The sequence below is a fragment of the Xyrauchen texanus genome, chromosome 21 (genome assembly GCF_025860055.1).
Source record: "Xyrauchen texanus isolate HMW12.3.18 chromosome 21, RBS_HiC_50CHRs, whole genome shotgun sequence".
NCBI classification, from domain to species: domain Eukaryota; kingdom Metazoa; phylum Chordata; class Actinopteri; order Cypriniformes; family Catostomidae; genus Xyrauchen; species Xyrauchen texanus.
Window position 1 is genome coordinate 35,521,741 of NC_068296.1, and position 13,679 is coordinate 35,535,419.

General features: G+C 42.1%; 1 protein-coding gene across 2 annotated transcripts in view; it reads left to right on the forward strand.

Annotated features, from left to right (window-relative positions):
* The window catches only part of LOC127661935 (zinc finger and BTB domain-containing protein 38-like), a 31,474-nt gene extending 18,868 nt beyond the window's left edge, over window positions 1–12,606 (forward strand). For both annotated transcript variants that reach the window (XM_052152899.1, XM_052152900.1), the window contains one exon: window positions 6,680–12,606. In XM_052152899.1, the coding sequence (XP_052008859.1) occupies window positions 6,680–10,390 (3,711 nt within the window). In that variant the 3' untranslated portion in view covers window positions 10,391–12,606. The remainder of the gene's footprint in view (window positions 1–6,679) is intronic.
* The last annotated feature ends 1,073 nt before the right edge of the window (window positions 12,607–13,679 follow it).

Here is a 13,679-nt window from a genome sequence, read left to right on the forward strand (position 1 = left end):
GAGTTTGTGTGAGGGGTGTGTGGGGTCGTCCACAATGCTGGTTGCTTTATGGATACAGTGTTTTTTGTAAATGTCTTTGATGGAGGGAAGAGAGACCCCAATGATCTTCTCAGCTGTCCTCACTATCCTCTGCAGGGCTTTGCGGTCCGAAACGGTGCAAGTCCCAAACCAGGCAGTGATGCAGCTGCTCAGGATGCTCTCAATAGTCCCTCTATAGAATGTAGTGAGGATGGGGGTTGGGAGATGTGCTTTCCTCAGCCTTCGAAGAAAGTAGAGACGCTGCTGGGCTTTCTTGGTGATAGAGCTGGTGTTGAGGGACCAGGTGAGGTTCTCCGCCAAGTGAACACCAAGGAATTTGGTGCTTTTGATGATCTCCACAGAGGAGCCGTCGATGTTCAGCGGAGTGTGTTCACCTTGTGCTCTCCTAAAGTCAACAAACATCTCCTTTGTTTTGTCGACATTCAGGGACAGGTTGTTGGCTCTACACCAGTTCGTCAGCCGCTGCACCTCCTCTCTGTATGCTGACTCGTTGTTCTTGCTGATGAGACCCACCACGGTCGTGTCATCGGCGAACTTGATGATGTGATTCGAGCTGTGCATTGTTGCACAGTCGTGAGTCAGCAGAGTGAACAGCAGTGGACTGAGCACACAGCCCTGGGGGGCCCCAGTGCTCAGTGTGGTGGTGGTGGAGATGCTGTTCCCGATCCGGACTGACTGAGGTCTCCCAGTCAGGAAGTCCAGGATCCAGTTGCAGAGGGAGGAGTCCAGGCCCAGCAGGTTCAGCTTTCCAATCAGGTGCTGGGGAATGATTGTGTTGAATGCTGAGCTGAAATCTATGAACAGCATTCGAACGTATGAGTCCTTATTGTCTAGGTGGGTGAGGGCCAGATGGAGGGTTGTGGTGATGGCATCGTCCGTTGAACGGTTTGAACGATACGCAAACTGCAGTGGGTCTAGTGAGGGGGCAGCTGGGTCTTAATCTGCCTCATGACGAGCCTCTCGAAGCACTTCATGATGATGGGTGTAAGTGCGACGGGACGGTAGTCGTTGAGGCAGGACACTGAAGACTTCTTTGGCATGGGGATGATGGTGGTGGCCTTGAAGCACGTTGGAACAACGGCGCTGCTCAGAGAGATGTTGAAGATGTCGGTAAGAACATCTGCTAGCTGGTCTGCACATCCTCTGAGCACTCTGCCAGGAATGTTGTCTGGTCCAGCAGCCTTCCGTGGGTTGACTCTACGTAGAGTTTTCCTCACATCTGCCGTGGTAAGACAGAGCACCTGGTCGTTGGGAGGAGGGGTGGACTTCCTCGCCATCACGTCGTTCTGCACTTCAAACCGAGCGTAGAAGTCGTTCAGCGCATCTGGAAGGGAGGCATCTTTGTCACAGGCAACTGATGTTGTCCTGTAGTTGGTGATGGCCTGGATGCCCTGCCACATGCGCCGCGTGTCACCGCTGTCCTGGAAGTGACTGTGGATTCTCTGGGCGTGGCGCGCTTTGCCTCTCTGATTGCCCGTGACAATTTGGCCCTAGCTGTTCTTAGGGCTGCCTTATCGCCTGCTCTGAAGGCGAGTCTCGGGACCTCAGCAGCGTCGCACCTCCGCAGTCATCCACGGCTTCTGGTTGGAGCGTGTGGTGAAGGTCTTGGAGAAAGTGACATCATCAATGCACTTGCTGATGTAGCTGGTCACTGATGCTGTGTATTCCTCCAAGTTGGTAGAATCGCCATGTTGCAGCCTCCTGAACATGTGCCAGTCAGTACACTCAAAACAGTCCTGAAGAGCAGAGATGGCTCCTGCTGGCCAGGTTTTCACCTGCTTCTGAAGCGGTTTTGTGCGCCTGACGAGCGGTCTGTATGCTGGAATTAACATAACAGAGATGTGGTCTGAGTAGCCGAGGCGGGGCGGGCTCCGCCCGTGCAGCGCCTGGGATGTTTGTGTAAACAAGATCAAGCCGTTCAGCCTCTCGTTGCAAAGTCCACATACTGATGGAATTTAGGGAGCACTGTCTTGAGATTTGCATGGTTGAAATCTCCGGCGACAATAAACAGTCCGTCGGGGTGAGCGTTCTGCAGTTCAGCTCATAGCCCCATACAGTTCACAGAGCGCTTCCTTAGCGTTACGCTGGGGAATGTAAACTCGGTTATGCAAACAGTGGTGAATTCCCGTGGTAGATAAAAAGGTCTGCATCTAACATTCACAAGCTCCAACAGCGATGAACAGTAACTAGAGACTAGCATAGAGTTCTTGCACCATTCCGTGTTGATGTAAACACACAAGCCACCACCGCGAGTCTTACCGCAGAGAGCTGTATTTCTGTCGGCACGAAATGAGGCGAGCCCGTCTAGCTGAATGGCGGCATCCGGAACTCTGTCGCTGAGCCACGTCTCCGTGAAAACAAAGACGCAGCAGTCTCTAAACTCACGCCGCGTAGCCTGCTGGAGTCGGATATAGTCCAGTTTATTGTCCAGGGAGCAAACATTTGAGAGCAGGATAGACGGGAGAGCCGGCCGGCTAGGGTTTGTTTTAGCCTAGCATGGACCCCGCCCTCTTTCGCGCTTCTGCTTTCTCGCACACCGCTACGACGTCCTCTCCCCGGCCACCGGCATCAGGCGACGCCGAGGGCTGGAGGCCTGGTCTCCGCAGCAAGCCGAGTACGCGTAGCGCCTCCTGCAGGTCATCATGCAGCTTGGTTTTTGCATGAGTCTTATATTTCAGTAGTGTCTGGCGATGGTAGACACGAACACCGGTTGCTCCGATGTCCATGTGTTGCAAAAGTCGGGCTTTTTTAACAAAAATAGCACCATTGTGGATCCGGAGTGGCCGCTGCGTGCTACCGCGCCGCCATCTTGGATGTAAGTTGCTGACTGAAATGCAAATCACTGCCCCCAGTGGCCAATCATGTGAGTGGTAGTGGCATAGTGGCTAAAGCACAGGGCTGTTAATCATAAGGTCACAGGTTCTAACCCCATGTCCACCACCATTGTGTCCTTGAGCAAGGCACTTAACTCCAGGTTGCTCCGGGGGGGATTGTCCCTGTAATAAGTGCACTGTATGTCGCTTTGGATAAAAGCGTCTGCCAAATGCATAAATGTAATGTAAATGTAAATGTAACTACCTGTCGCGCCCCCGCAATATTTATAATGTAACAGCCAGGGTATTCATGCACAGTGGCGGGTAATTTTGCACATTTTCCCACCTCTGTCAACAAGAAATGATGGTAGACAAAGACGCATGCTTGAGGAAACACACCTGATTATATTTTGAAGAACAGACGAAAGACATGATGGTGATGAACGTGTGCGATTCGCTTTTTATTTCAGAAGTTCATTTGCACTTTGGCGCCAAAACACGCAGCACAATTGTGTCTTGCTGAAATACCGCAAATGGGGAGTTCTCACCTATTTTTCTCTCAGTTATCTGGGAGCAGTTAGTAAAAACAGTGTTGTCTATGAGAACGTTTCATAGGATCTCAGACTATCTCAGGATGCGTATACAAATAACATGCAATGACATAATTCATTACAGCCACAGAAAAGGTTCTTGAACAAGCCTCCATTTGTATGTTGCAAAATTATAATTATGATAATAATAATAGCCTATGGCAATATACAGTACGTTATATTTTATATTTCAAAATAACAAAATTTGTATGCCAAGTTAAAATGATACAGTATATTGTATATATTTATTTGTTGAATACAAATGGACATAATGCAGCCTCATACATGGGTTCCTTTGCACTAACTAGTCACCTAGCTCAGAAAACGCTGGTCGGTCGGTAGTTTTAAATTGGTAGTTTTGCACATCCCTACCCTTTATGTGCAACAGACAACTGTTCTTCAATAGACATTTCTTTCTTAGAAAAAGGAGTTAACAAAGTAAAAAAAATTATGTTTTTATGAAGTTTATATCAAAACATCAAATCGCAATACTTACAGAATCGCAACATCTCAATGCATATTGAATCGGCTAGGAAATATCAAATTGGTAGGTCTGTGGCAATTCCAAGCCCTAGTAATCATGTTACCACGTCCCTGATCCAGACCCGGATGATACGTCTGCAATAGACTCAGAGCCCACTTCTGCCACAAAGCCTGAGGCCATATAACAGAACCAGTCCTTAGAGCCTCTGCCAGCTGAGCTTCTTCTTTCAGTCCTAATGTCAAAGCTTTTGTCTCCAACTGGTACAGAGTCCTTGGCTGTATGTACCTTGACCTTTTCCAGAGTCAAACCGCCTTCTGCTCTATAACCAAAGCCTTCTCTTCCAGTGGTACAGCCATGCTCCTCAACAAGGTCTGAGCTTTACTTCTCCATAGGGTCAGTTCCATGCAACTCATCATGTCCACTCACTCCGCAATTTTTCCATGATCACAAACTCTGGTCTGCCTTCTCAATTTTGGAACGTATTGTCAGTTGTGGTGGTTTTGACATTGGGAGCCAACATTTAGGGGGATGTAACAGTTTTGAGGGGTCTTGTTTTTGCTCATATCTGTCTTTCATTTTGGAGTTATTATTGTATCTTGTCTTGAAATGGCTTGTCTTATTTTTAAAATCTTCTATCACTGTCAAGTGTTTCGTGCCTATACCCTGATTGTGTTCACCTGTGTTGTGTTGCTTTGTCTTTTGTAATGCCATTGTTTGCTCCGAGAACATGAATGACCAAGCCAAGTCGTATTAATAATACAGAAACTTGGAATTCTAGATGGTACCATGTAAAAGTCATTCATGTGTATTCTATTATACTTAGTGATATTTGTTTGCAGTGCATTAGGTTTTTAAGATGACTTATAGTATAATCATTTCAGGCACAGAATGGGCCACCAATGTCCACCATCAGATTTATTATAAAAATATAGATGTACACATAAAACATTTATTTTAGGTCATGCCACATGACATCCAAATTCAGCAAACCCAGATTGATTTTCCAAATTGTGTCAACAGAAACAAAGATGATGGTACCACATGACATTTTGACAATTATCATCGGGATATCAATATGCCTATCCATTCATTTTGTTGAGTTGGATACATTTCTGTATCTGACAGTTAATAATTTCTGGCCACAGGACATTTCCACATTTGAAAATCAAAATATTAATATAATTAGAATGGATAATGTTATGATAGGAAAAATATGTTCTTTGCTCTCCAGACAAATTATTAAATTCTTACAGAACAATTGGCCTTTTTCTTTTTGATTACAGTAAAATTACGTCATATCAACTTACCACATACATTTGTAGGCCTACTTACATACAACGATGCCACACCTTCTAAACCCTACAAGCAATGATGGGCTTTGACATTGTCCACTGAAGTGTCATTTTACTGATAGTCTAGATTATTCACAGCAGGCATTATGACTAAATTTTCATGCTGCCAGGTGAGCCATATCCAACAAACCAGGTGTTAGCTCTAGAAGTAGACAAATGGAGAATGCTTGATGAGTCATTTAGTAGGGAATGTCTCATGCTGTCTCAGTCTAGACTCTCTTTGATAACTCTGCCAGGTAGCACCTATATCAGGCTGGGCAAAAAAACAATCTTAAACAAAGGTTAATAACATGGTTATCGATGATATTTGTCTTTTTGGCCTTGTCGTAAAAGTAATGACTTCAAACACAAAATCACATAAACTTTAAATAATGTCTGCTCCCTAAGAATATTTGGGTGTAAGAATTTATTTTATTTTGATTGTTAGTGTTTGAATATAAAATATTTACCAGCTACCTCATATTAACTTCATGGTATTACTTGGTTACTGCTTTGTAAGCATGCAATTCTTGGGGGTGAAGAGGACATGTAAATGCTTGCCTAAACTCACTAGTTGAGTCCTGCTTCCACCTAGTGGTTTGACATAAGAGTGTCATCTAATAATTCAATCTCTGTTGAAATCAACAAAAACATTCTCACTCTGTGGTTAATATGATTGTTATTCTACTATCTGTAACTATGTATTAAATGCATTGTAATTAAAAAACATTGTTTAACATGACATGATCATTGTCAGTCATTCATTAAATATATTGAATACCTCAGTCAGTAGCATTATTCTTTTCCCTCTTTGGTTAAGTAAAACAATTTTGACAGATTTGATCAAAGGCAGATCTGCCATATACAGTATATATATATATATATATTTTTTTTCCCCAATGTAACCCTCAAAAAGGACATGAATATAAAGGGAACTCTGAAAATGTATTAATTGCTTTTTCCCCAACACATTAGAGCACACATAATGCATTTCAAATGTTTGTTTTTTTTCAATGTTACAGCTTTTAGAAATCATGAAAATAACATTGAAAAGATAGGAATATTTGCTTCGGGGCCAGCTGCCTTCTCAAAAAAAATAAAACATTTAAATGTTGATGGCAGAATTTATATACAAATTCACATGAAATCAGTGTTTGCAGAGTCCTCCTTTTCAATATGTTTCACTAATATTGGACTGACTCACTCTTTGCTCCTCTCCCAAGCCTCTTAAACTGTATAGGTATAGTCCAGGATATAATCTTTTGAAGGCACTTGAGGAGTTATTTGTCAATTAAGGTTGAAATTAATAAGTAAGGGACATAAAAAATCCATCCATTGATGCGATTTGACCATTGATATGCAGATATACTTTATAACATTACACAGATTAACATTATTTATTACTTTCTATCCCCTCTGCAGATGACTGTAGTCAACTCCAGCACTCTTGGCCTGATGGACAGCTCCCACCCCCAGGCTGTCCTCAGTCATCTGAGTGAACAGCGTTCACAAGGCCTTTTCTGTGATGTAATAATCATTGTGGAGGATGTCAAATTTTGTGCTCACCGCAACATATTGGCTGCCACAAGTGGATACTTTCGTAATGCTTTCAAAACACCTGAAATCTACACATCCAACCAGGTGCTGGAGCTAACAGACCTGAAATCTGAAGTGTTTGCTTGTATTCTTAACTTTATATACAATGCCAAAGTGGAGTCAAGCAGTGCAGAGGAAAGCAGGTCTCTGGTGGCAGCTGGAAAGCGTTTAGGAATTCCCTTTCTGGAAAAGTTGCTGGACTCTGAAAGGCAGAGCTCTGGCCTGCAGCAAAGCCAAGTCTCCGCTGGCAAAGGGAGATCAAACAGTCAGTCAAAGTTGGTGGACACATACACATTGAAAAAAGAGCCCCTCAAGCCTGAGGAATCAGACTGCTCCAAGGGCCCACGGATCACCAATGCTTTCTCCATCACTGAGGCTGCGGTGGTAAACAACCCATTCTCTACACTGGATCACCGCAACAAAGTTGTAGAGACACTAGAGAAAAATCACCCTATTTCCAGCTCCCAAGCTACAAGCATATCACCCATAGACGGTGAGCCTGGCCATGCTCTTTCTGAGCACTCGTATGCAGTGAGCCAGGGGCAAGAATCTAACAATATCAAAGAGGATAGCAAGGGAAATGATAACAGAAGCATCATGCCTGTTGTGGTTCCAGGTAAGACTTTGGTTAACAATAGACTTGGCCCCATAAAGAAGCGGCACATACTTGGTAAAGACTTTCCTCCCTTCTCAAATGATCCAGCTGCACATGTGCCCAATTTTGCCAGAACATCTGTAGTTGAAAAGGCCTCTCCTGTCCAATTGTCTACCTCCCAGTTGTCCTCAGTTGCAGCACCAGAGATGTATTCCAGCCTCAATTTGTCACCACCACCTGACCTTACACCCCCTGAGGATACAGAGCCACCATGCCTGAGTCCTCAGAATACACCCAGTTCCCCCAGCTTCTGCTGCCAGAAATGCCCTGAGACCTTTAGTGACTCTGCACTTCTCACCATCCACATGCAAATACACAAGAAATTTGTCAGTCATTTGTTTTGCAAGTACTGCCATAAAAAGTTCATGCATCTGAAAAGGTTACGCAATCATGAGCAGGTTTGTGTGAAATCTCTGAAAGGTCCGTCAGAGTTAGAGACAAACAATAAAGAGTCTTCTAGGCTCCCAGTCTCTAATGGTACCCCAAATACAAATAATGCACAGTGCTCTTTACCTCCACCAGATCTCGACTTCCCTTTAAGTCTGGACCCCACATTTACAAGTGGCGGACTTGGTGAGATGCCTCAGAATCAAGTTAACGGGACCTTAACAACCAATGGCACTTCAAGAGCATATAAATGTTCTGTATGCAAACGGGCTTACGTGACCCTTTCCAGCCTAAAACGACATGAGAATGTACATTTATGGCAGAGAGCCTACCCTTGCCACTACTGCAACAAAGTTTTTGCTCTGGCTGAATACCGCACCAAGCACGAAATCTGGCATACAGGGGAACGTCGGTACCAGTGCATCTTCTGCCTGGAGACCTTCTTGACCTACTACATCCTCAAGAATCATCAAAAGTCCTTTCACGGCATTGATCCACGGCTGGCTGTCAACAAAAAAAAGGCTAATGGTGGTTTGAAGAGTTGCGTCTACCCCATAAAGCTCTACAGGCTTCTACCGATGAAGTTCAGAAAGAAACGTTATAAGTCTTACAGTCAGACATACTCAGAGGAAATCGAGGGTCATGAAGAGTCCTTAAGTGCCCCACTGGACAGCTGTTCCTCCCATGCTATTTTCAACAGCACAGTGCCTAATTCAGATGTTGTTAGTGGTCAATCATTATTTTCAATGCCAGTGACATTCATGGCCACTCCGAAAATGATGGCTTCAGAAATGCCTCGAATAACCTTTGACCAACCGTGTGACCAAAACATAGAATTTCCTATACCGTCTGAGATGGACCAACCTCAGAAACGTCTCTCTACTGATTTCAGAAAAAAGTCTGCCTTACCAGGATTTAATGGCAAAGGGTCACCACTCTTCAGCTATAGATTCACAGATTCTTCAAAAGCAGTACAGAAAAATGCAGGGTCCTCTCTGGTTACACATGACAATGACACTTCTTTAACCAAGAAAAACACAGAAAACAGTACAGATATTCTTCCATTCATCAACATACCGTCTGTCTGCTCCTTTGAAGGGTTGAGCAGGCTGAGTGAACTGTCAGCAGCTGCCCAAACCATTGAGGACATGGCTAATCAACTGCTGCAAGCAAGGCCAGAGAGCATAACGCAGGATCAATCACCTAGTGGAATGACAGAAACTTACCTTGCTAAGCCTGCATGCCCTGGTCCATCAGTTGACAACCAGGTCCTCCCCCTCTGCCAAATAACAGTGAAGATAGGCAACGAGGCGATCGTTCGACGTAAAATAAAAGGCTCAAATCTGTTTCCAAAGAAGAGGAAGAGGAAAAGTTTGAGGCAAGAGGGCATAGGTCACAGTAGCCCTGCAGAGGATAGTGTTGGAAGCCCAAGTTTGCGGCTGAGAGCTGAAGTTAGAACTTCTGTTATAGAAAAAGAATCAAATGATGACCCTGAAACTGACAAACTATGGCGTCCTTATTACTCATATAAATCTAAAAAGAAGGGTAAGAAGCTCAGAAGCAAATGGAAAAGGATGAAACCTGCGAGTTGCTACACTAGGCCTTTGTCACCTGAAGCAAATGAAGACTTCAGAGAAACACACCTCTGTCTAGATGATAACATCTCATCAGAGGACTATGAGGTCAGGAGGGAGCTGAGACATAGCAGCCATAGGGAAGCTTTCCCCTGCCACAGCTGCAAGAGCTCTTTCTCTAGCCAGACCTCCCTCAGTATGCACATCATCAGCTGCCATCAGCCAGGCTGTAGAATATGCGGTAAACAATGTGCCCCTGAAGACACATCCAGCACAGCTGGGCCCACTGCAGAGTATAGTGGTGACTTTATCTGCAAATGTTGCTCTGAGGACGGCTCCTGTTTCAGCTCAGAAGTGGCTCCCCACAGTCTTAGCACGGAAAAGCGTTACAGATGTTCCTATTGCCCGCAGCGGTTCCTTTACCTTGCCACCAAAAAAATCCATGAGAAGAAACACCTAGAGAAGTCAAGTAAAGGACACTGTTGCAGGTATTGCTCAAAGGTATGTAAAACAGCAGTGCTATTGGGTGTGCATGAGAGCAAGCACTTCATGGCAGAAGATGGAGAGGATCCAGACATGATATGTAAAACAACAAGTTCAATTCTTCCAGGTAAAGAGCACAAAGGTCAAATTAAACCTGAGCCTTGGGAAAGTACTTATACCTGCCCAAAGATCAAGCCAAAAATCGGGGAACCCATGGACAGAGAAACTGAGGGTAGTTATCCTACAAACACCAATGTCTACAATAAAACATCTCTGCTGAATCCTTATGTAGCAGAGAGGTCTTTCGCTTCAATTTCTCCAGAGATGAAGACAAAAAAGTCTAAGAAAAAAAGCATTTTGGAATGTTCTAAAGGATCTGGATTTGAGAGGCACAGACAAAACTCTTTGGGGGCTGTGATATGGGGTGAACAGGATTGACTCCACAACACAAGTACTGACTTTATCCAGGCAAGCTCGTAATCAAAGGAGCCACCCTACAGTTGCCCAAGTCAGAGCAAAACATTTGTGTAAAGAGGAACCTCCTCTTCACCCCCACCACAGGAAGGAAATGCACTGCCTGCTGACGTCACATAGTATAATAAAATGACTTAAGTTACAGGGTAGGACATGCAATGTTTGAAAAAAAAAAAAAAGATTGCATCGATCTTGTATCCAGCAGAACTTGTGAGATGTAAATATAGAGTATTTTTGTTCTTTCACATAATACTATTAGTAGTTTTCCATGTTTTTCTATGAGAAGAGAAGTGGTTTTATTTTTGTATGTTTTTATTTGTCCAAGTCAGGTGGATATTCCCTATCTCATTGCTCATTGTGTTGTACTGTAGTCTATACATCAAGTAAACTTAATGGCTTGCAGCACCTTACCGTGATTGTACTTTTATCATAATATAACAATCTATTAATCTTATTTGGTGCACAAACTTTCATTGATAACATGCAGATAAATGCTATTTGTTTCTATTAAGAATATTCCATACGTTATACCTTCCAGTTATTCAATTACATCGTTGAATCATTACAATCCTAATATTAAATAAAATAATATAACACATAAGTCACATGTTATTAAGAATAACAATCAATGTTTTAAAATAGCAAGATGGTAGCCACAGTAATGAATGATTCTGATTATTATATAAGAATGACTGTTTTCTACAATTAAAGTTAAAGTTTGTTACATCCCATTTACATTTTATGACACATCACACCAGTCCTAAATACAAAGAGAGCGAGAGAGAGAGAGAGAGAGAGAATGAGTGAAACAGTTCCTTTTCCTCTTGAAACTGCTGACTTGTAAGTGGGAACTCTGTTTATTCATTCAGATTCTCTCTCTCTCTCTCTCTCTCTCTCTCTCTCTCTCGCACACTCTCTATCTTTGGGGCCCAGTACTGACCCATCTGAGAAGCTCATTACCGTTTCTCTGCCGGTCCTCCACACAATGCAGCATTCACAGTGTCCCGTCTGGGCCCACGTGACACCAGCCCCAGATGTTCTGAACGCTCCCCCGTCTTGAAACCCACCCTCCCAAAATACATACTCATATCTGGGTAGCAGGTTTGTGCCCACAACCAAACACATATAAAAAATATGTCAGTGAAATTTTAATTCATCTAGGTCATCATGGTTCGGAATGTCTGCTTGTTCATTCATCGGTAACTGTGTTTTGCATTTGTTAAACAATGCCACCAGACAGCTTATCAACTACTCATCGGTTTTGCATGTCTTATCCAACAAGAAGAGTCCTGCCAATCTCCTCAAATATGAATGTTTCCTCTTTTACTGATGCGACTATTCCAGAAGGACTTGTAAAACCTTTATATTACATATGGTACAAAAGTTGTTTTTTTTTCTCTCCACACAATACAGTGACATTTCACAAAGTTTAAGAGTGCAATCTTGTGTGATGCAGAGGTGGGAGAGCAAGAAGTCAATGAAGCACATATTGTGCTTACAATTGTGGTCCAGTCTGCTATTCGGTGCATAGAATCCAGTGTAGCAAAATAAAAGGTATAAAAGTAGATTACCATTAGTTAAAGCTTCTGATAGTTAACTACTAGCAGTATTGGTTAGATTACTTGGGTAGAAATGTAATCGGGTACTGATTACAAATTACCCAACCTAAGTTGTTATCAGAAATGTAATATTTTACGGTATACTTTATAGGTTATCTAATCCGATTACTTTTAGATTATTGCATGTTTTGGTGAAAATCTAATTTTAAGCATATTAGTAACATTAGTACATATTATAAATATGAATCAAACTACAATTTGCAATTTGTCAGTCGCCTGAGTCACTGACTTTAACAGTTAAGACTAATTGCTAATATAATCACTTTGAAATCATGTAATCCATAAAACATTTTAATCTGATTATGCACATTTAAAAATGTAAGGTTACAAATACTTGATTTTTGTAAATTGATTATGTAAATTATGTAAGAAAAGACTGACAGGATTATTATGCACTAATCCAGTTGGTTGCATGCTTGGGGTGGGAGAATGCTTTACAGTTGTTGTCGAAAGAATGACTGAAAGAAACAATCGCTGATATCATCTGATTTAGCCTATTGATTCTACAGAGCATAAAACCATCATTAAACAAATGTCTCCGAAAAGTCTCTTTCTGTTGGCAAACGATATAAAGGTTGTTCATTTGAGAAATAGGTAAACACTTGTTTGTTAATGTTATTAATTAAAGATGTTACAGTGTTACTGATCATTTTAAGCATTTTTATGTTTGGGGCCCTTGAGCTAGCAAATAGTTTGGGTGGAGGGTCCTCAGGTAGGTCAGAAAAAGTTGACAAGCCTTGCACTAGACCAATTACTAGAAACTCTGACAGTGTGGGGACACAGAGTGAAACGACATAGAAGTTTGCAGTATGTTGATGAACTCCTGTGGTCCTTTTCTTTAAAAAACAAAACAAAAATCAAATTGAGTTTATAGTGAGGCACTTACAATAAATTAATAGGGCCAATGTTTGGATGGTTTAAAGGCAGAAAAGTGAAGCTTATAATCTGATAAAAGCATGTACATTAATTCTTCTGTTAAAACTTGTGTATTATTTAAGCTGTAAAATTGTTAAAAATCGTTGTTATAGCAGATTTACAGTGTTTAGGTATTACGTTGTCATGGTAACCAAGTTGCATATAACTTTACACAGAAAAGATTATAAAGGGATTTTATCACATTAACATGTTAATATGTTTTGTTTACATCTTTTGGCTATACTTTTGAAAAGTAAGTATTAAACATTAACGGACTGGCCCCATTAATTTCCACTGTTCACTGTAACCCAGATATTTGCTTTTTTTTTTTAAAGAAAAGGTTTAAATTAATTTTTGTGGTAATCAACATTATGCCACAAATGCTGTCAATTCAGCTTAACTTGTAATGAACACAGAATATTCCTTTAAAGGACAAATAGTATTTCGCTTGCTTGCAATAGTTTGCGATAACCATGTTTTTTGTTTTTGGTGGAAACAATGGTTGTAATAAAATAATACTGTATAATAACCATGGTTCCCTTACGACTCGGTCCACTTGACATTGCGTTTTAACACATATGGGGAGTGCCTTCATACACAACCTATTTGAAACCTCTCTATAATAACACCAATATTTTGATATTGGCTATGGTGTTTGAGCCCCGCCTGTTTTGGCACGAAACTGACCGCTATGAATACAGGTGCACAGACACCATTTC